This window comes from Poeciliopsis prolifica, unplaced genomic scaffold, assembly GCF_027474105.1.
Source record: "Poeciliopsis prolifica strain line A6 unplaced genomic scaffold, Auburn_PproV2 SCAFFOLD083, whole genome shotgun sequence".
Lineage (NCBI taxonomy): Eukaryota > Metazoa > Chordata > Actinopteri > Cyprinodontiformes > Poeciliidae > Poeciliopsis > Poeciliopsis prolifica.
The window spans coordinates 1208161-1229487 of record NW_026562458.1 but is presented as its reverse complement, the minus strand read 5'-3'; the positions used below and the strand labels follow the sequence as shown (position 1 = coordinate 1229487).

The 21327-nt window shown below is 39.3% G+C and overlaps 2 protein-coding genes across 2 annotated transcripts; both read right to left on the bottom strand.

The window, feature by feature from the left end:
• Nucleotides 1-27: 27 nt before the first annotated feature.
• LOC129353035 (coiled-coil domain-containing protein 152-like) lies at nt 28-4999 on the bottom strand. The gene is given in 9 exon segments (XM_055022246.1): nt 28-571; nt 702-803; nt 1723-1850; nt 2016-2151; nt 2303-2367; nt 3063-3131; nt 3879-3984; nt 4787-4809; nt 4812-4999. Coding segments are annotated over 9 exon segments (801 nt in total). The 5' UTR covers nt 4849-4999; the 3' UTR covers nt 28-436.
• A 382-nt stretch (nt 5000-5381) lies between these two features.
• Nucleotides 5382-20732, bottom strand: LOC129353039 (growth hormone receptor-like). Its single transcript, XM_055022249.1, has 9 exons — nt 20515-20732; nt 17140-17218; nt 11105-11228; nt 10219-10397; nt 9492-9674; nt 9047-9190; nt 8890-8980; nt 8734-8803; nt 5382-8254 (listed from the first exon to the last, which is right to left on the bottom strand). Exons 2-9 carry the CDS (start codon nt 17210-17212, stop codon nt 7583-7585), a joined length of 1536 nt encoding a protein of 511 aa, XP_054878224.1. The 5' UTR covers nt 17213-17218; nt 20515-20732; the 3' UTR covers nt 5382-7582.
• Nucleotides 20733-21327: the final 595 nt, after the last annotated feature.

Genomic DNA, 21327 nt, shown 5'->3' with positions numbered 1-21327 from the left:
CAGCTCACATTAGACCCAAACTAATTTCTGCTCCAGTAGTTTTCATATCGCTAAATACTGAGGAAGTTTTTCCTGCTGCAGGTGGGTGCACTTAGTGTTCCCAGATATAAAGGGTATTAATCAGGAAGCCTTTCTCAGCTTTCCAACATGAAACCAAAACCAAACTCTGACATATTGAAGCTGAGTTAATGAATTTACAGAAAGCAGTCAACTGATTTATTTCTCTGAATGGAAACAGGTTCAAGCTGCAGGAACAGATTAGCGTTTCATTCACTGCTGCAGCCTGATGGGATTAGAGCCTGAGACGCCGGGCAGCGTGGGCCTCAACGTGCTTCCAGATGGAGGAAAAGGCCAAGAAAATGCAGCAACGGCAACCAGAACACGAATTTAAACTTTCTGAATACAAATTTAAACTTTCTGAACACAACGAGTCAAACTAGAACTTCCTCCTCTTCACATAGCTGCTGCTGGCGCCGCCGCTAACGGCGCGCTGGCTCTCCTCCAGCTGCTTGATTCTCTGACGTAGAGCCGCAATCTCTTTATTCTTCTCCTCCTGGAAAAACTGCAGCTTCTGATCAAACACGCACACACACACACACACACACACACACACACACACACACACACACACACACACACTGCTAAGATCTGGGTCGATCCATCAGAACCGGTTTATTTCTGCACCTGAGGTTCTGGCTCACCCGCTTGAAGACGCTCTGGGGAAGAAGGTTGGATCCCTGAAGCTGCTGCTGCTGCTGGCTCCTCTGAGCTGAACTTTGAACCCGAGCTAACTTCGCACCAAACTGTTGGAAAACACGAGCAGTTTGAGCTCAAAACTGTTTCAGCTCCTCCATGAATCGATCAGTTCAGTTTAACAATCTACTTCAAACTGGCACTGAAACGGTTAAATCAACTAAATCAATTAATCACCATTATTGGATTAACCAGGATTCAATAAACTGAGCTCACGTTTGCTGGAGGAACAGCTCACAAAGAGCTGCAATTAAGACAAAACTCTACAAAAAAAATAAACTTTCTGCATTTAAAATATTTTTAATTCTTTGTCTGCAACCTGAGGAGTTATGAGAGGAAAATATTTAGTTTTATCTTCACCTGGTTCAACGATGGTTTAAACAAAATCTCCTCTAAAGCATCTTTTGCTGTCATTATTATTACTATTTCCCAGTTTTCCTCAGCATAATATAAATAAACAAAAGAATACGATAAAATAAAAAAAACAATAACAGGGCGGTGTAAATGTTTCATGTATGCGACTAAAATTATAATTTATAGAAAGTCACAAATTCAGTTCATCATTTAACTCAGATCTTTTCAAATTATTAATTTGAAAATAAAATGTTTATTTTCTGATTTACAGAGATTCAGTTATTTATTATAATGCATTTATAACAGAATAAAAAAAACTTGAGTGATTAAATGAAAAATCTGCAAAATACGCCTATTTTTTTATCCAATTAATTGATTAATTGATTAGTGAATCATGTTTCTAAACACGAGCCTCCTGCAGTCCCTGTGGGTGTCAGCAGGGGGCGCAACGAACCATAAACCTGACCATAAACTCTGAATATGAGGAACTATAAACAATTACATTTGTTTCAGTTCAGAGAAAATAAATACTCTTTAAATTAAATGATAATCAGCAGCTGTACCACAGGAACCGTTAAAGCGATGGTTTGTAGAAGCATCATTTCTTTTCCTGACCTCCATCTGGATCTTGAGCAGCTCGCTCTGCCGCTCCCTCTCTTGCTCCTTCATCCTCATCTTCATCTCCTCCAGCTCCAGATGTTTCTCCTCCAGCTGCCGCCGAACATCAGCGTCTTTAGCTTCCACTGGAAACAAACCAGACAGAAACCTGAAAACTGACAGCAAGAACAAACTGACGGGTTTCTGCATGGCAGACGAAACACAAACAACAAAAACTAAAATAAACTGCAATAAAAAACAGAATAAAACCTATAAACAGTGAAAGTTAATGAGTAAGTCTTCAGCCTTACTCTGCCTCTTCGCCTGTTTCTGCGCCTCCTCTACCTCTCTGCTGCTCTGCTGTCGGACGGCCTCTAGCGCCCTCTGGTGTCCGTCCTCATCTGCTGCCATCTGGCGGAGCAGCTGCTGGACGTCGGAGCGGCCGGCCTGCAGGGCAGCACAACAAACCACACAAACTGAGATTAACGTATCATTTACATGGAAAAGCTGCATTAGTTAAAATGAGGATCATTTATATTCAGGCTTTTATTTAAATCAGATGCTGAACACCAGAGAATCCGTCTGTTTCTGTTTTCACCTGGGCTGTTCTTTCATTCTCTTCCTTCAGATTCTCCACCTCCTTCCTCAGCTTCTCGTTTTCCACTGAAACGTCAAGAAAAACTCAATTAAATGACAAAAAGTTTGTCCCCTGAAACTTTAAAAAGACTCACATTCACAGATTATTTAATAAAAATAAAATCCCATCAGACACACTCAGATATTTCCTTTCATATTTCAGGCTTTTAATTATATTTTTTCAATGAAGATAAAAATAATCAACTTTAAGGATGTTTAAAAAATGTTTGTTTTTCGTGGATTTCCACTGATCCACACATGGAAACTTAAACTGTTTCATTTGAATTATATCAGGTCATTCAAACTGGTAGTTACAGAAAGCTTGAACTTTGACCTTTTTCTCAGTTTGGTGCTAAAGATGTTTCATCTTTAACAAGATCGACTCTTTTTTTGAAAAGCTAAAATTAAGGAAGTTATTTGGAGTTTTGCAATTTTAATCAAATGTTGACAGAAAGACGGCTGATGATGGAAAAACTCCCACTAATATTAGTTAAATGTTTCTTATGAAGCTTCTTGTATAAGACAGAAGTGCAGCAAATGTCAAACACGGTGGTGGCAGCATTATGTCGAGGGCTTTTTTTGTATTAACTTTACTACTGCACAAACTGGAAGTGTTGAAATAAATCATTAAATCACGTCCAGGAGACTGAACATCTTTTCTTGAAGCGTCTGTTGGGTTTTCTGGTGTTGTAACTCTGCCCACCAGCAGGTGGCGCCGTTACCTCTGAGGTCACATTGCTCCTGCAGCGTCTGATGCAGCCGGTCCACCGACACCAGGAGGCTCTGCTTCTCTGCAAGCAGCATTAGAGGTCAACCTGCTGCAAACATTTACCTCACAGAATCACTTCAGTAAGAAAATTCCACCTGACAATTATTTTTAAGATAATAAAAACAGCAAACTGATATAATGGAGTAAAAAAAGGAAAATAAAAAGCTAAAATACAGTATAAATATGCTATTACTACCAAAGTAAGATTTTAAAAAATCATGAGAATGAGTTGATGTTATTACTCAAGAAGAGTTGTAATAATATGAGAATAAAGTTTAAATAATGAGAATAAAGTCCTAGTATTTTCAGAAAAATGTGGACTATTAGCAGAATGAAGTCCTACATGAAAAATGGCAAATTATTAAAATGGGGATTGTTGAGCAATTTGTGCAGTTACACTGATATTAGTTTTACAAATTAGATAATATTTTAACACATCAGCATCAAATTATTATAGAAGGACCTTTAAATGATTCTGCAAAATGATTTTTTTTAATTAACAGTCTAAACAAGCTGATCATGGCATATTCTAATTTGATCAGTACTCTCATTACTGATCATATTAATGAGAGTAAAGCCATTTTATGACATATTCATTATTATTATTATCGTCATAAAATTATGACATGGTTCTCATAATTTAAAGAAAACCTCTAATTCAGCCCTAATATGGAAACAGTGAACTGTTATGACTGCAAAGCGCCACTAGAGGGAGACAAAATCACCACTTCGACCACAAACAAACAAATAAGTAAACTAAAATACTCACCATCTATTAGGCTCCGCTCCTTATTTATGTAAAAATTCACCAGCCTGTTGGAGTCCTCCAACCTGAGCTCCAGAAGGTTTTTTGCACCATTCAGCTCTGTAATTTTCTGTCAGAGACAATAAAGAGGAAATGCTGCGTTCAATTTCAAACAAACGATCCTGGAAAACAGATTCAGTTTCAGTTCAAAAGTTGCAGTTTGTAATGCTTCTTGTAATTTGATCAGACAAATGCTAAATTGATCATTTATATTCATGTATAACTCAAATTGGATTATCTTTTTAAAAAAACTAACATTAAGAAAAGTCCAATATGGATTCAACTATTTTACACTGAACAGAAAAACTGAGTAAACTTTTACTCAACTTGCTAAGTTATACTATGATTAGTAAGATGCAGTTTTTATTTGTATTTTCATACATATCACAGCCAAAGTAGATAGAAATAAATAAAAGGAGTTGTTTTCTGCAACAAAAAAAATTTGTTTGAAAAATCAAAAATTTGTCAAAAAATTAAAAATTTGTTTTAATCTCAGAATTTTTTTAAGGGGGAGAGAAATTTCAGTTTTAAAAGTCACACATTTGCTAGAAAAATCTGAATATTTCCGAGAAAACCTTTTCCACAAGAATGTCAGTACAAGTTTAATAAATTCTAAACCGAACTGGACCGCAGACCCAGTTCGCCCAGTCCGAGTAAATATAGTGTCGAATATTATGGTGGCTTTAAAGTGTAACTAAAACGATACATTTTCAAATTAAAGCATGACAAGGCACAATATCAAACCTAAAACTGAAAAAGTGGTTTTATTCAACGTTAAAAGCGAGGAAAAGCTATTTTTGAGTCCAACGTCATCACTCGGTTAGCTAGTTCGGACTAACCAAGCAAAGCTAAGCTAAGCTAACATCACGTACCTGTTCCAATCGACCGAATTCCGCATAAATCCCTCCAGTTTCACACAGTTTAACTTTGTCATCCCGTTGGTCTAAAAAGAAACCAAAACAAACGTTTAAATTGTGGTTTTGGTTTTATGGTTTCTGTCTGTATTTGTCACCGACCCTAAGCTAGCTAGCTAACAGCTGACGGAACGAGCTGCCGCCATTTTGAAAACGGCGAGAACTTCAGTAGTAGAGAGTCAATATTACCAGGCCATATTTATAAATAAAAAAATATATTATTGACCTCCTCTATCACCAGGTTCCTTTATTGACAGTCCAAGAAAAGTATAAAGAAGTCAGTTTTAGTTTTAATTGTTTAAAGTCTAAAATATTCCTGACCATGTTCAGTGTTACCATGTAAACCAAACTGTGATCATTTGTTCTAAGATCATATTACATTATTACCACTAAAATTAATACAAATACATTTAAATTATAAAACTGTTTTTAAATTGCTCATATTGAATCTTAATTTAAAAATTACTCTTTGAGGAGTTTTAACCCTGACCTCAAAATCCAAAATGGCCACCTTGCTGAAGCCAGTATCAGATTAAGACAAGAAGACAGCAACTTCAGTTGTTGAAATGTTGTTTAATGTGTAACTTTATAAAATTGCATATGATTTTTACATTTATTATGACCCATATTATTGGAGGAAAAGAATCTATTTACCTTTATAGATGCTGACAAAGAGACGGATCCACAAATGTCTGGAAAGTTTTCCAGTGACTATCCAAGCATTCACTTCAGGAAAAAAAACAGCATGCAAGGAAAATTACAATTAAATTCATTTTATCAGTCCACTTCCTTGAACATGTGCTAAATGTTTCCTCCAGTTTTCCAGTAATTGCTCATCATTCAGGTAACTTCTTACAGAAAACTAAACAGACTTAATACATGTAGCTGAATTATTGTTAAAAGAAATACAACCTTCTATTTCTGACATTAAATGAAACTAACTTTATATTTTTAAAGGGCCAGTTGTGAAAGAATGTGCTAACAAAACTAACAAACTGTTAAAATATGAAGTATCTTTTCACTCAATGAGAACGTCTTAAAGTTAAATATAAAATATATTTTCACCTTGACTTAATTTGGCTGAATACTGAGAAACTTGCTGATTTGACTGATAAAATAATAGTTAAGGACACTTGAATATAAAAGGGCCACATTAAAACTTCTGACGGGCCGGATTTGGCCCCTGAGCCTCGAGTTTGACACCTGGAAGAATTCTCAAACCACAAACGACTTAAAACAGGAAGTTTAGTTAATGTCAGACAGCGCGAAGAAAAAATACAAGTGCACTTTTACAAAAGATGTAAACATTTGGTTTACAACTCTGAAGTCATTTATGAATACAAATTACTCAAATACAAAGGCAAAAAATACACCAAAAATTAAAAACTTTAAAAAGTATTTCACAGTTTTAAATGACAAGAGAAAATTTAATGAAAATAAAAGGATAACAATTTACAGTCCAGCTGATGTTGTAATCCAGAAAAGCAGATTTATTTACCTCTTCTGTGGACTTCATATATGAAACAACATCAATATTATCAAAATATGTGACAGTGAAACATGATAAAAATATTAAACACATAAAAAAGTAAATGCATGACCCTTTTGTTTATCATTTCACAGATTATGAAAAAAAAAAAAAAAAGACAGTTGAATAAGTGAGGATGAGCTCGACGAGATTAAGAATCTGGGTGATTAATACTGGAAAAAGACTGAATTATGACAAGAGAGTCGAGTTATTTCTATTATTACAGAGCACCTGGATTTTCAGAACTTGATACAATATTGACCTTTTTTGACTGGATTCTTTCACAATCTAGATTATTTATGAGATTCCAAACCTGCTTTTTAAGACAGTGAAGCTTCACAGCGATGAATATAGAGGGTGTGCTAACGTTATTCCACCAGAACAGACGAATCTCATCATTTCAGGCTCACTTCATTTGTTCTAAATCATCTATTAATGAGGCAAAAATGGCATTTTTCAGTGGTGGGCATGCTAATGCTAAACTGCTAACCCGCTAATAGCAAAGCTAATTTTGTCAGTTAGCACTTTTGTAAATTTGAAAACATTTAGCGCACTCAGCTTCCATTAAATACATTTTCCTCAATCAAGTCTAAAGAGCTAATTTGGCTGTTTAAAAACCGAAACGTCTAACTACTTCACCGCTTGAACTATTTAGATGATTATATTCATGCTCTTATTTTGAAAGGGGTAAAAACTTAACATTTGAAGTTAGCGTCTTAGCACTTTAGCATTAGCACCACTTAGCTTAAAAAAGCTAAGTGTTGCAGCAGTTTACTGTTAGTTATTCTAAAAAACTAAATTTACTGTTGGCTTCTGCTAAATGAGATAGCGCTTTAGCATTAGCAGAACTAATGTTTGTGATTAGCGCTTTAAAGTTAATCATACCTTTCTAACTACCTTGTTAGCTAGCTAACAATTGCCCACCACTGGTAGTTGTTCCCTTTGATTTCCCATCTGCAGAATTGATTTCCGGATCTTCCCTGTAGCATCTTCGTTAGTTTTAGCTAACGCGCTGACATGAACTGATAGGTGCAGCTTAGCAGAGATATTTAGCAGTGCTGGTTTACGGTGTAGCAGTGTCACTGGATCCAGGTTTCTCCGAACGCCTCTGGCTCCTGCTGTCGCCTCCTAGCTATTTTAAGCTAGCTGAAACCGAGCCAGGGTCACCTCCAGGAATTGACCTCCCTTAGATTAACAAGTTCTGGGTGATTCGATCCCCGGCTGATTTACGGTGTGACACTACCCAGCAGGTCGGGGGTCAGGTAGCCGTCGGGCGTAGCTGGGATTTTGGGGCCCATCGGGTTGGGGGCCGGCGTTGATGTCAGCAGGAGGCTGTTCTGAATGTCCACACCTTCCACCACAGTGTAGACAGGAGCAGCGGGCAGCTGGGCCACGCACTCAGGAAGCTCTGCTAACCGCTTCGTTTCAGGGCTGCAGTCTCTCTGATCTGCGTTCACCAAGACGCCATCTTGTTTCTTACCCTTCTCCTCCTCCATGCTTGTCTCTTTAATGGTGGTTTTCTCCAGCAGAACGCTCCCAGACAACCCGACCTCGCCGACCTGCGTATACGCCGCCGCCTCCCTGCCCTCCGCAGCTACAAACGCAGAGCTTTGCTCCACGGCGGGTGCCTCCTGATGGACGGGCAACGTGCCGGCCTCGTTCAGCAGATCAGGTTCGCAGCAGCTGGAGCGGCCCGAGTCGTCGTCCCTGAAGCCAGTGGAGTGCGGAGACGACAGGGAGTGGTCCATCAGGCAGGCCGTGTCCACGTCCTGCAGCTTGTCGTTGGTCTCCTCAATGTCCAGGTCGATGAACTCCACCCAGGGGTCGTTGTTGTAGAGCTCTGGCCTGAGGTCCGGCGGGCCGGTGAGGATGGATGTGAGCTCTCGCAGTTTCCCTTTCTGGAACAAACACGGTTCAGACGCCCATGACTTCAAACAAAACCCAAAATAGACGTTTATATTTAAATTTCAACCTTGAATAGAAAGTAAAAAATTCCCATTTTAAATGTTTTTATGATTCCATTTGGGTCTTCCTGGCTTCTAAAAATCCAAAATGCTTAAAATAAACACTGAGATGTTTGTAGGTTCTGGGAAATGAGCTGTTTCAAAAACTTCCAGAATATAACGTCACAATATCAGGAAGCACTGCCCATCACCTAGCAACCCCATCACCTAGCAACCCCATCACCTAGCAACCACAGCAAAGTTCCGCCCATCACCTAGCAACCACAGCAGAGTTCCGCCCATCACCTAGCAACCCAACAATGGGTTATACAAAATATATTCATACATTTTTTTAACATAATCCTTCTTGAGTAACAAGATTTTTTTCCTGTCATTATAACATGATGAAATGTGGAAGTCATGTGGAAACTTGCCTTCAGTAGATTTGGGTCGATTCCTTGTATTTTCGGTCCAGGAACAGGAGGCAAGAGGATAAACATCAACCTGGAGCAGAAAACACCAGAAATCATTTCTTCTTCATTCTCTTGGTTCAAACTCAAATATTCTAATTCCGACAATCAGCTACTAACTTTTCCTGCTGTGAAACGATGACCAGCAGCAGGACGGCCACTAAAAACAACGATCCAAAGATGAGCAAAGCCATAACTGGGAATCTGGAAACTGAGGGACAAACAGTGTTAAATGAATGAATTGAAAAGGTTTTAGCACAGCTTCGTAAGCGTTTACCTTTAGATGGGATGTGGATGAACACAGAGTCGCTGAAGTCTCCATACTCCTTCCCTGCCAGCATTTTGCAGCGAACTCTGACCTCATACTTGACGTTGGTTTCAAGGCCGAACAGAGAGCGGTGCGTCGTTTTCACCGGGCGGTCTGAGGAGCACAAGGGGTTAAAAACTCAAGAGCAACGATTTAGTCGCTTCAGTTACTACGCCTACAAACCGGAAATCAAATCTGAGCTTCCAGAGTCACATAAAGACAGTTACAAAGTCAGCCTTCTGTCAGCTGAGGAACAATAATTGGATTTCACAACAAAATCTTTAGTTTTCTCTGTTTATTCATTTGTTGTTTTTATTAACAGCAGTTTGAATTATCAGCTTAACTTTGAGACAAACAGATTTGACTGATTGTTGGGTAACTGGCCTCTGCACACTAACGCAGTCGCCATGGCCACCCACCTGTTCCCAGCACTCGGCGCCGGCCTGGCGGTACTGGGCATCGTACTGCAGCGCTATCCATCCCGTCTCCACGTCGGCCGTCGCCGGAGGCCTCCAGCTCAGCATGGCGTCGAAGTGCGACCCGGTTAGGCTGACGTTCAACAGAGTCCAGTTGAGGCCGAACGGAGGGTCCGGTTGCACTGCAGAGCAGAAACACAGGGAAACTCAAACACGTTTCTCTGATTGATCCTAATTAATCAATACAGTGTAGATCAGTTTGCTATCCTAGTGCTGCGCTGTCAATCATAAGTTGGGTTTTTGAGGATTTCAGATATGAAATATTTCAGGTTTTCCACTTTATTAAATAACAGAAAAAAATGTAAAAAAATTTCATAGATTAGATAAAAAAATAAATATAAAGAGTGAAAACGGTCTTTAAAAGTTCAAATGAATGGATGGATGAACAGATTAATGAATGATTGAAGGAATGGGCCGGCGCAGTCTAAAGTCCGTCCCTAGCGGATGTGACCTTCATGTTTTAGATGTTTCCTGAATGAACTGCAACAGTTCTCTGGAGAACTGAAACAAACCCAGAAACACTTTCCAGAATTAAAACCAGTTGGACGTCATGTCTTCTGCAGAAGAATCTGCGTTCTGTCCCGCTAACAGGAGGAAGGTTTCTCCCCAGTGGAGTCCAGAAACCAATCTGGACCTTCCTACGTTTCTCTGCATCGCTGAACTCACAGATGTCTTCCAGGGAGAAGGAGATCTCGTCGTACAGGACGGCCCGGTCCCTGGAGCGCAGCTGGACCGTGTAGGACGTCCAGACTGTGGTGTGGTTCTCGTTGAAGAAGCACTCGTCTGGTCTCTCCGCGCTGTACTGGGGACATTCGCTCCAGTTTTTCTCTGAGGAGCCGAGAAGCCTGAAAGGGAAGGCAGAATTGTTTCATAAGAATTGTTGAGTTTTTCTTTATAAAATTGGAACTGCTCTGTCATTGTCAATCAACTTACATACTGTTGGAAGCTAATACTAAACATTATATACAGCGGAAGCTAATCGTAAAGCGCTAACATTACTTCTTCTGTAAAAAAAAGTCTAGATTTTTAGGTCTCCATTTAATTTCAAAATAAGAGCATGATAAACCAAAACTTCAGCAGTGATATCAAACTATATTAAACTGAAAGTTTACAAAACAGCCAAGTAAATTAGCGCTTTAGAATTAATATGAAAAAATTAATTAAGGGGAAGCTAAATGTGCGAAACGTTAGATAAAGCGCTAACTAACAATTAGCTCTGCTATTAGCGCAATAGCATCCCCACCACTGGATTTTTGTCTATAATTGATCTTCTGGTTTCAGTTGAAGTCACTTTACCATTATTCCAGCTGAAATAAATAATTATAAGCTAAACATTAACTTGTGTCTGTTTGGCTGATTTAAAGCAGCATCACTTTGACCCGCTGGTGGACTTTGCCTGATCAAAAGAGATAACTCTGCTCCGAATTTATCACAGTCAACCCTGAGTTAATAAATCTGAAGCACGTTTCCATGTTTTTAAAAAACCTTCCTGCATCTTTAAAGTGGAGGAAAATACAGGTTTATGGATTAGTGAAGACAATGTTTTCCTTACACTCTGTTGAAGAAGAAGAGACGTAAATCTTTTGGTTCTGAGAGGTTCTGGAAGGACCCGGCGCTCCACCTGCACAGGAAAGTCTCCATGTTGTGCGAGACGCAGCCGGTGAAATGCGGCCGCACTGAAGAGGAAAAGAAAATATGATTTACACATTTTATTAAAAACAATAGGAACTTCTTTTTCCTCTTTTTATTCCTGCATTTGAAGCAGTTTGAGCTGCGAAACAAAAAGGCCTTGGATATTTTTCATAACTCACTGATTGTTTCAGATCTGACATACTGTGTGGAAGCGTGGGCTAAACGTTATAAACATCAATAAATTCTTTTTTTTACTACAGGAGAGAGCAAAGAGTCATAAGATTTGATCAGTTAAACTTATTGAACCTCACGGAGTATATATGTTAAAATATATGCATAGAGCACAAACACAACCAAACAATATTAAAAACAAAACTGGAAAGATAAAAAAAATAGTTCTGACTTTAATCTTCAAAATTCTGAGAAACAAAAATCTGAATTCTGACAAAAATCTCAGTTCTTAGGAATAATTTGATAAAGTCAGGCTTATGAGAAAAATTATTAAATATCAGAATTATATTTCTATTATAAGCTCATACTTCTTTCATTCACTGTTTTGGTTTTTACATGAACTCCTGATACTTATGACTGAGTGAGTATAATAGATATAATAGATAAAATGGCGGTGAGCACTGAGCCGGCGGCGTTTTCCTGGAAATCCTGTTCCGTCTCACTGCAGGAGGAGTTTGCTCCTCCGCTGTCGTGGAATAATCTGTTTGTTCTTGCCGTACCGAGAAACGCGCTCACACAGAAACAGGCTCGGGTTTTACTGCCGCCACAAATTGAGAGCATGTGTGCCTGGAGCAGCTCTCTGTGGAGCAGCTACAGGCTGCAGGCCCAGCAAACGCCACATCTGGCAGAAAATGCAGAAATCACAACTTCCTGCTGTCTGTTCCGCAAAAGTAAATCATTCATATTCACTAAATGCACTTTGTTCATATAATACTGAAAAATTCAGCTGTTTTGTGTCTTTGCAGCTTCAGAATCCAAGCAAAAAAGATTTTAGAATAACGAGCAAAGAGCTTTGTTTGCATCAAAGTTGTGTATCTGCTGGTTGAAGCAGCCGAACAAAATAATTCAGTAAAAAAAAAAAAAATTCTTTTAAAATTCAAAATTATTCAGTTACTATAGGTGGTGAAAAATGCTAGCTTTGTATATCATTTTGTATAATTTTTACTGTCAACTGCTGTCAATCAATCACATGTACTTGCTGCTAAATTGCTGCTGGTGGAGAAACAATTACAGAAAAACTCTTTATCTGCTATCATCAGTGGCTATGCTAATTTATAACAAGTGCAGCAGAGAGCAGAGAAAGGAGGGTGATTGACAGCGCTAAGTCCCTCCTCCTGCCTCTGATTGGTTGATTCTAGTTAACACTAGGTGAAAACAGAGGAGTTACATTTTTACAGATTATACTGTCACAATATAGTGGCAGCTTCAACAAATATGTAACAAATATTTTCATAAAAGTTACACACTACAGATTTAAGGTCACATTTTGCTTTGTTTCATTTTAATGTTACATGTTTTGCTGACAAGGTAAGAAAATCAAGAATTTGCTAGTTTTTTTTTTCTCTCTTTTGACTCTATGATTTTGGACAAAAAGTTTGGACGCCCCAGCTTGAACCGCAGCATTCCTCACTCTGCTGGTGAAAACAGAGAAAATCACCTGCAGGCCATCAGCAGCTCAATGGCTCACAAGTCCAGACTGGCTGAGCGCCGTTTCCCTGTGACAATAATGATGATGATGATGATGGTGGCGATGCATGCTGTACTTTTGGCCCACTTCAGAGAACAAGAGTCAGGGGTTAAAAATAACCTGTTTACCAGATAACCGGCTCCTCCTCCTGTTCAGGGCCGAGCTTCGTCAGGATTAGGAGAAAAATGTGACACCCAGCTATGTGGTCAGAAAAACTCAGTGGGGGAGGAGAGAAGATGTGGGTTAGACCGGGCCGACCCACTAACCTGCGACTGCAGGTTCCACCAACTGAAACTTAACACCTTGACATCCAAGATGAATGAAATATAATAACTTTATCTCCACAAATATGCATAAATGGCGTCCAGCAAACTGCTTATAAATTTACACTTACTCAAGCTAGCTCACTAACTAGCTAGCTAGTATGTTAGCAGCTAGTTAGTGGTATTATCAGTTATGATGGGTTACTGCAGATAGAAAAGTGTCTACCAAAATGAATTAATAAAAAGAAAAACATTTTTAGCTCTATAAGTTGAAAATCTGGAGTGTGGGTTTTCTTTTCAGCAAACAACCCGAGGCTCCTATACTTTGCTAGTTTTTTGGATGGAGGGTGATTTGTTGGATGGACGAACAGACAGATAAACAAGCGAATAAATGGATGAAGAAAATTACCAAAGTCGAAAATGTTTTACTTCTGAAAGTCTGAAATATCCAAGTCTAGCAAACTTGAGCTTAATATTATTCAGGGATGTGTTACCAGCTAGTTAGCGGTAGCCTGAACCGTCTCCAAACAGAATGAAGACGAATGAGTCTCAAACTTTTGGCTGGCAGAAAACCCCCGCGAGAAAAAAAACAAACAAAAAAAAAAACATAGATTACTTTAAATAGACCTGTAAAAACTGAGTTTCAGAAATTGACTAAACATTCTAAAGGCTAACTTACTTTTTTCCATTAAGACTTATTTTTTATATCAGGAACAAGCTAGCGGTAGCCTCAACCGGCCGGAGTCACATAACATAAAGAGCGCGACTGACAATTTAAACTGACAGAAAATTCCCACAAAAAACAAATATAGAATAAATACGATTATAAATATTATTATCGAAACATAATTTAAGAAAATGTATTAACATATTAAAGGCCAACTTAATGTTATTTCTTCATTAATAACTCTTTTGTATGTTAGCAACATGTTAGCGGTAGCCTCAGCCGTCTGGAGTCAGGACGTCAAGATGTGTTGAGTGTGTCTGAAAATTTCGCCTGAAAGAAAATCCCCGCGAGAAAAAAAAAATATATATATATTATAGTCTTTTCAAAACAGAATTTAAGAAATTGTCTTAATTTAAGGGGTGTTTCTTTTATCTATTTATTTGTTTAATGAGACTTATAAAGAAGTGGTCGGACATTTCAGGATGCGCCGCGGACACCCGACTCTCCCCCGCCTTTCAGGACCGTCAACTTGAGCGTGTCTGTGTTTGCTCAGCGGCTATCAGGCACAGTTCACCCAGCTGAGGGTAAACACCACGGAGCGGCACGTCCCCTGCTCCTCACGCTGGGATTACCTCCCGGATGGGAACGTCACCTCAGGCCGTGTTCCCGTCACACACAAAAAGCCGATGGCGGAGCCGTCACCAGATCTGCAGTAAACATGTTTACGCCTTGATTTATTCCCTTAAAGCTGTCAGCGATCTATTTCAGGGCGCAGCATAACATCCTGCATGCTTTCCATAAATCCAGATGAGCTTCCTGTCCACTGAGGCGCAGGAAACATTCTGCTGTTGGACAAAGTCATTCATTAATTATCAGGCGGGACGCGGCGTACTGGCCGGCCGCTCCGTGTTAATTAAGGCCCGTGGGAAGCCGCCATTATGCTTTCCACGGGGCCAACAGGTCATTCAGTCAGTGCGCTCCTGCAGGGTTGGACGGGTTGTTTGCTGTCAAAATTGGGTCTGGTTCTGGTCAGAATACCAACATTGTTTTAAATCAGTGGGGCCCAAAGTGGAGGGCCACATGCTGCGTGTTTTAGTTTAATACACCTGGATCAAATGATGGCTCATTAGAGGAGAACATGGACTTGCTGAAATAGTTATTACCACCATGGAGAGGCGCGGGGTACTGTTTTAAATCGTCACTAGTTTATAAATGCAGTCGATGACCTAAAGCATAAATTACATTTTTTATATCCGAGTATTAGAGTCACTCAAAGAAAATAACAAAACATGGAATCATAAGAAAAAAAGTGGAAATAATACAAGATTAAAGGCATAAAATTAAAATAGTAAAATATTATTATTGGAATGAAGCCACGTGATAATAGAGTTTAAATAATACAAGAATAAAGTCATAAAATTACCAAAATAAATTATTCTGTTATAATGTTACTTTTTATTTATTATTATTATGTTTCTAATACTCCAACGTAAATATAAATCCAGGGCTGTTGATGTGAGTTTCCTTAAAGGCTGAGATTTGTTGGGTTTGGTCTGGAAACTGTCGGTCCGATCTGGCAACCCTGCGTCGCCCTCCAGGGAGAAAACCTGGACCTGATGAGCTGCAGAATCTGCTTCCTGCGCCGGATCGACTCAGCAGAACAAACCTCATAAATATCTGGAAATCCTTGTTTTTCCTGGCAGCCTGGACCCCTCTGTCCTTTTCCCCTCCATTTCAAATCAATCCTGCTGATGTTTGTCCCCCAAACGGAGTTAAATCGAAGCCGTTCTAATGAGGTGAAAGTGTCAGGCAGGAAGCCATGAGGGACGCCAACAAAACGGGACTGAGGAAAGGAAAACAGCAGGAGCAGACGGGCCTACAAGTCCAAACAAAGCCTGAATCTGACCGCCGTGCTGGGAAAACTCGGTCGGAGCAGAACCTCTGAGGGCTTTGACATGGCTGGAAAAGTGGAGCTATTTTAGTCGACTCATTACTTAAAAATGTCCTGCAGTGAACTCTGCAGCATGGAAAACTGGAGTCTGCTCCAAAAAACCTCACTTTCCTATTTTTATTCATTTCTTTTCTGTTTTTAATCTCATTTTGTGGCTTTTATGTGTCTGAGCTTTTAGTTTATTTTCATGTTTTTGGCTTTGAAGGCAAGAAAAAAGCTCAAATTAAAAACATTTCTTCCAATATATATGTTTTGAAAATACACAAAATACATTTTATTAACCCTTTAACTCTCAGCCCTAAATCACTATAAGAGTTGAAAATGTTTCTAAATGAATCAGCTGCTGCTGTTGAACTGTTTTGCATCCAGGCAGAAGCCTGGTCTCTTTCTGAACATCACAAGATAAATTTTCTATTTTTGGACAACATCTGATACACAAACTTCAAATGACAGTAACTGCTCAGACATGCAGTCGTCAATGCGTTGCGGATGGATCAGTTATTAGTGGTTATAGATCACCTGCTGACCAGTCAGTGGTGATGGGGGACGTTTTGCTGTCGGCTTTAAGCTTCAATGTTTTTGTCTCTGATCGCTGTTTAAACAGGTTAATCTGGTTTTATGCTGATTTTGGACACAAATATCTGTTATCCACTGATGTTCTGGATTTTTGATGATATTGAGGAAAATAAAAACGTTTTAACTGCAGCTTGGATTTAAGTTTTGATCAGCATCAATAATGATTCCCTATTGATCAGCGACTTTGTTTGAGTCGCTAATCATTTGGTAAACAAAACATTACTGATATCAATAAATATTATATCTGGGGTTAGCGTACTAGCGTAATATTTAGACTTTGATGAATGTGTGAATACTGAACGTTTTAATTGGTCCAACATGCCTGAATCAGCCGTTCATCAAACATGTCTGACTTTTTGCTTCTCCAACCAACAATCTGCTGGATCTCGATTTGCTGTCGTAGAAAAGTCATTTCAGTTTCAACCAAAAGTAACAAACCATAAAAACCGAACCCAGCGGGACAGCGCTACGCCGTTACGCAACCAAACCCGCTTCCAGATGTCCAACCCGGCGCTGAACACTCACTGCAGACCTCAGCTGAAATGTGAGTCATGTGTGAAGCGTCTTTCTGCTGGACCCAAACCGGACCCTTCACACTAAACAGCTTCCCATTGTTTTCCCTCTCTGCAGAATTCCTGGTAAGCCACTTCACCAGAAACCCGCCGGCTCTCTGCGGAGGTTGTGCAACACGCATTGTGCTGCGAGGCTGCACAGTTCTGACTGACCTCAACAGACGATTTGTCCCGAAAACCCATGGAATAATCAGAAACCGTTGGGACCCGGAACACGGGAGCCGTACCTGCATCAGGCTCCGACTGGAGGCCGAAGACGTGGAGGAAGAGGAGCAGCAGCGCGAGCGCTACAGACGTCATGTTGAGCTGCGATGGAAACATTAACACAAAATTAGTCGGTTCCACCCAGAAAAGCCGCAGAGATCCAACCCTGAAGAACCACCAGGCTCCCGCCCAGAGTTCTGCACATAAATAACGTTTAATCAATCCCTGATGTGTTCGGGGATTTCAGGATTTATTGGCAACATTCTGTCTCCAACACAACAAACAACAGAGTTTAGCATTTTGGTGGATTAACAAGCGACTCAGTGAAGCTTCAATAGACCTTAGATTAAAACACCACAGACCGTCAGGTACGGTGGTGGCAGCGTCATGCTGGGGGACAGCAACCAAAATTTGAGATGATATGAAATAGGTCAAAACTATTCAACCGTTTCTGATGTTTTTCCATTTGATTGTTTTTACAATTCACTTATAATTAAATTAGTTTTTTTTCTCTAATGTCAAAATAAAAACTGACTTCTGCAGAATAATCCAAATGAAATTAAAATGTTTTATATAGAACAAGTGAGTCTTTTGTCATTTTTTAGAAATTATTTTAAACATAGACGTTAAAGTTGTTTGTTTTTTTTGTCAAATTATTTTGCCCCCCCAAAGAAATACTTTTGCATTTTATCCTCTTTGACAGAAAAGCTTCCAGTTGATTTTTTTGGAAGGTGAATGAATCGATTCTCTCATTTGCTTTATATTTTCTGTATTTAGCAACATTCTATAAATTAATTAAAAGCAGAAAAGTTTGTTTTTGAGTGTAAATCATATCTAATAAGAAATTAGTGAGAATGTAAAATTTCTGCTTATTAAAAAAGACGAATAGTTGTCTGTGTAGTTCGGGCCGCACACAAACAGTCTGGGGGCCACAGTTGGCCCCTGCGCCGCACTATGAACACCCCTGGCTCAGTGTAAATATTTATTTTTCTGGCAGCTTCCATTCTTACAGTCAAAAATATTGTAATGAAACAGTTTGTTGATAGTAGTCGGCTTTAAACACAAGAGGTTTCACTTTTATTTCCAGAAGTTTGGTCACGGAGGATTGAAAGTCAACCAGGAGCGACGGGAACGCCGAGCCGCTCCCATTGGCTCCCTGCCCGGCAGCTAATTGGTTTCTCAGAAATAACGACATCTAATCTTTGAGTAAAGACGACTAACAGGCGGGTTTAGTCACCAGCTTCAGTCCTAGAAAGAGACATTTATCTGTCTTTCCAGGAAGACGCAGCTGAGTTATGGCTGGGATCAGAACGGCCTAGTCCAAACAACAGTTCAGGGTCACGCCACTCCCCAAAAGTTGCAAAATCCATCAGCGCTCATTTCTGAGTTTTTTTTTTTCCTTTTCTGGAACATTTCTGAATGATTTGCTTTTCAAACCGAGGTTCTGATTTCGCCTCAAAGTCAGGAATTAATCTCTTAAATCCTCTTTAATGATCACATGGAGCCTTTAATGAAGCTTCACGTTCAGCATGGTTCAGTCATGCTGCACTTGCATTGGCGTATTTCAACTGTTTTATCCCCAGGGAGAAATTATTAAATATCACTTCAGTTAGAACCAAACAAACCATAAAGTCGATCTGTGAAGCAAAACTCACATTTTGCACATTGTTGTCATTTTGTTTTGTGTCTTGAAAACGAGCGGTTTCAAAAACCTCTTGAATTAACATCCCAACCCAAATTGAGCTCCAGCTCATTTATACAGCTGGTTTTACTGCTGCATACGCTGAACAACGGCTGCTGGAAAAGACAAGTGTTCTGCTGTTGACTTGCCATCCAGAAACCACTTGCTGCATTCTTTCTGGTTGTGCAGGAGGCTCTCTTAATGCTTTTCAAAGATGTTCAGTTGTGCATCTAGCCATTTTCATGTAGGTGTAAATGTTGAGTTCATGGCAGATTATTTAGATTTCAGCTGACTCGACGGCCTAAATGAGCTAAAATCTCATCTAAGAATGATTTTGTGCAAAAACTGTACCGACATGTTTTGTATAGACCACATATCCAAACCTGTTCAAGAAAGCAAGATAAGTCACATTTAATTCTCATTATCTGACATTAGATCAACTTTTTCAGGACATTAAGCAGCAAACAATTCCACTAATCTGATCTGCTAATAGCGACGCAAATTTTTTGTTTTGCTAGCTTTGAAAACGTGCTTCCATCTGTGAAACAATGTGATGGTTTCTCATCGCCACGCCACACATTCCTTGATTGAAATGATTATTTCTAACTGTTATCTATTCATTTTGCAACTTATTTAATAAAATGCCAGTTTTCTTGGGAAAAACATGACATTTTGGGTGTTGGTCTGCAGTTTCTTGGGATTTTCTGCCCCTCCTGTTCTGAGTATTAATCGGCTCAGTAGCTATTTGGAAAGGCATACCTCGTCTTCATGCCTGGAGGTCCATTTCCAGTTTGTTCATTACGTCAACCAGTTGGAAGCTCCATTTTATCAATGTTCAGAGCAAAGTGCTGGCATATCCATGTTCTCTCTTATCTCCCAGACCGCGACCATGTAAGGAGTTCAGGGTCTTATTGCCTCCTTTCTTATTGTCTCCTTTCACAGAAACGCTGCGTTTTCAGCTACAAGGTGCAAACTGTGCTGGGGGAAAACAGCAACATGATCCCAGTGGAGCCTTCATTGCAAATGCTGACAGCATCGCGGAGTCGCGAGAAACATGTTTGTTTTTGCACGATATCCAGAGCTCTGTCTGTGAAATGTTTCATTTTGTGCTACTTCTTAAAATCTAGATGTGTTTTCTGGTTAAATAAGGTCAAGTAACCAAAATAATTCACTAAAACAAAGATAGATTTGCCTTAATGTTGTTAAATTAAAACAATAATCCAGATTTTCCACTTATTAAGGTGGATGCATTTACCTGTATGTTTAATTTTCATCCTCATATTTGATTTAAGGTTTTTAAAGAATGAAATAAATGTGAGTTTGTGCTTCCATCTCTTGCTTTAAGTTAATTTATGTTTGTTAAACGTTTATTTTCCCCTGTAGTTAACCAGGCAAAGCACATATATAACATAATATGCTGTAAATATTAGGAATAAAATCACTGATGCTTGACAGAATGTCACTTTCTAGTAAGATGTGAATTCAAAAGGAAAACTGTGGAAATGTGGAAGGAATAAAACAGAAAATAACAACCAATCAGTGCATTTAGCAGTTAAATCTGCCCACTTGTTTACAGTTTTAATGTCCAACTTTTTCCCTGTTTTCAGCCTGATTTCTAGGAAATGTGGAAATAAATCAGCATGAAGCTGCAGCATAAAGCGCGTTGAGAAACTTAAAGGTTGTTTTGAGGGGCGCAGAGGAAGATCCTGCTGCTTACCTTGCGCACCAGCCTGCAGGTCTGACCCCAGAAAAGCGCCCCGTTCCGCGGCTCCGCTGCTCCGCGCCCGGTCCCGGAGCTCCCGCGGGTTCCTCGGGACACAAACCGACACAACGGCGACACAAACACGGACTTCAACTCCCGAGTCGATGCGTTGAGAGCAGCAGGAGGAGGAGGTTCAGACAGCAGCTGCGCTCCCGCTGAGCGACGGAGACAGAGTGTCGATCTGCGGCGCTGCAGCCGCGATAAATACAGAGTGGCGCCATCTGCTGGTGGAGTCTGGGGACAGCAGGGGAAACAAGGACAAGAGGACTACATTGCTGCCAAAAACTCAGAAATTTAGAGACTAATCTCATACATTTTCTGACAAAAAAAGAATAAATAAAGCTAGAAAATGTATGATTTTGAAAAGTAAAAAACAAAATTGCTAAAAAAAAATAAAAAAAAGACTGCTGGAAAAGACAAGTGATGACTTACCATCAAGTCATCTCAAAGGTATTTTTTTAACTCATGGGAAAAAATAATTCTAGCAAATTTTCGAATTTTCAAATTCTAAATTTCTGAGTTGTCAGAAATGAACCTACAGAGGCCCTGCTATCTATTTTTCACACATTTCAAAACACCAAAACAAAATAGTCGAAACCGAAGAAACATTTTGAAGTTAAATGTAAAATCTTCATTTTGAATCAGAGAAAAACGTGAAAAAGTTTAATTCACTTTAATTGTTTTTTTTTATTCGAGTATCAGATTTTTTTTTTTAATTTTCAGTTATTTTCTTTAAGTTTCATGTTACTATTTTTTATGAATGGAAGT

Coding starts and splice junctions, on each gene's coding strand:
- LOC129353039 (XM_055022249.1), bottom strand. CDS start 17,212: ATGACGTCTGTAGCGCTCGCGCTGCTGCTCCTCTTCCTCCACGTCTTC. Junction 9,191..9,491: donor CGAGTGCTGGGAACAGGTGG/GTGGCCATGGCG, acceptor TGTGCTCCTCAG/ACCGCCCGGTGAAAACGACG. Junction 8,255..8,733: donor TCGACCCAAATCTACTGAAG/GCAAGTTTCCAC, acceptor TGTTTGTTCCAG/AAAGGGAAACTGCGAGAGCT.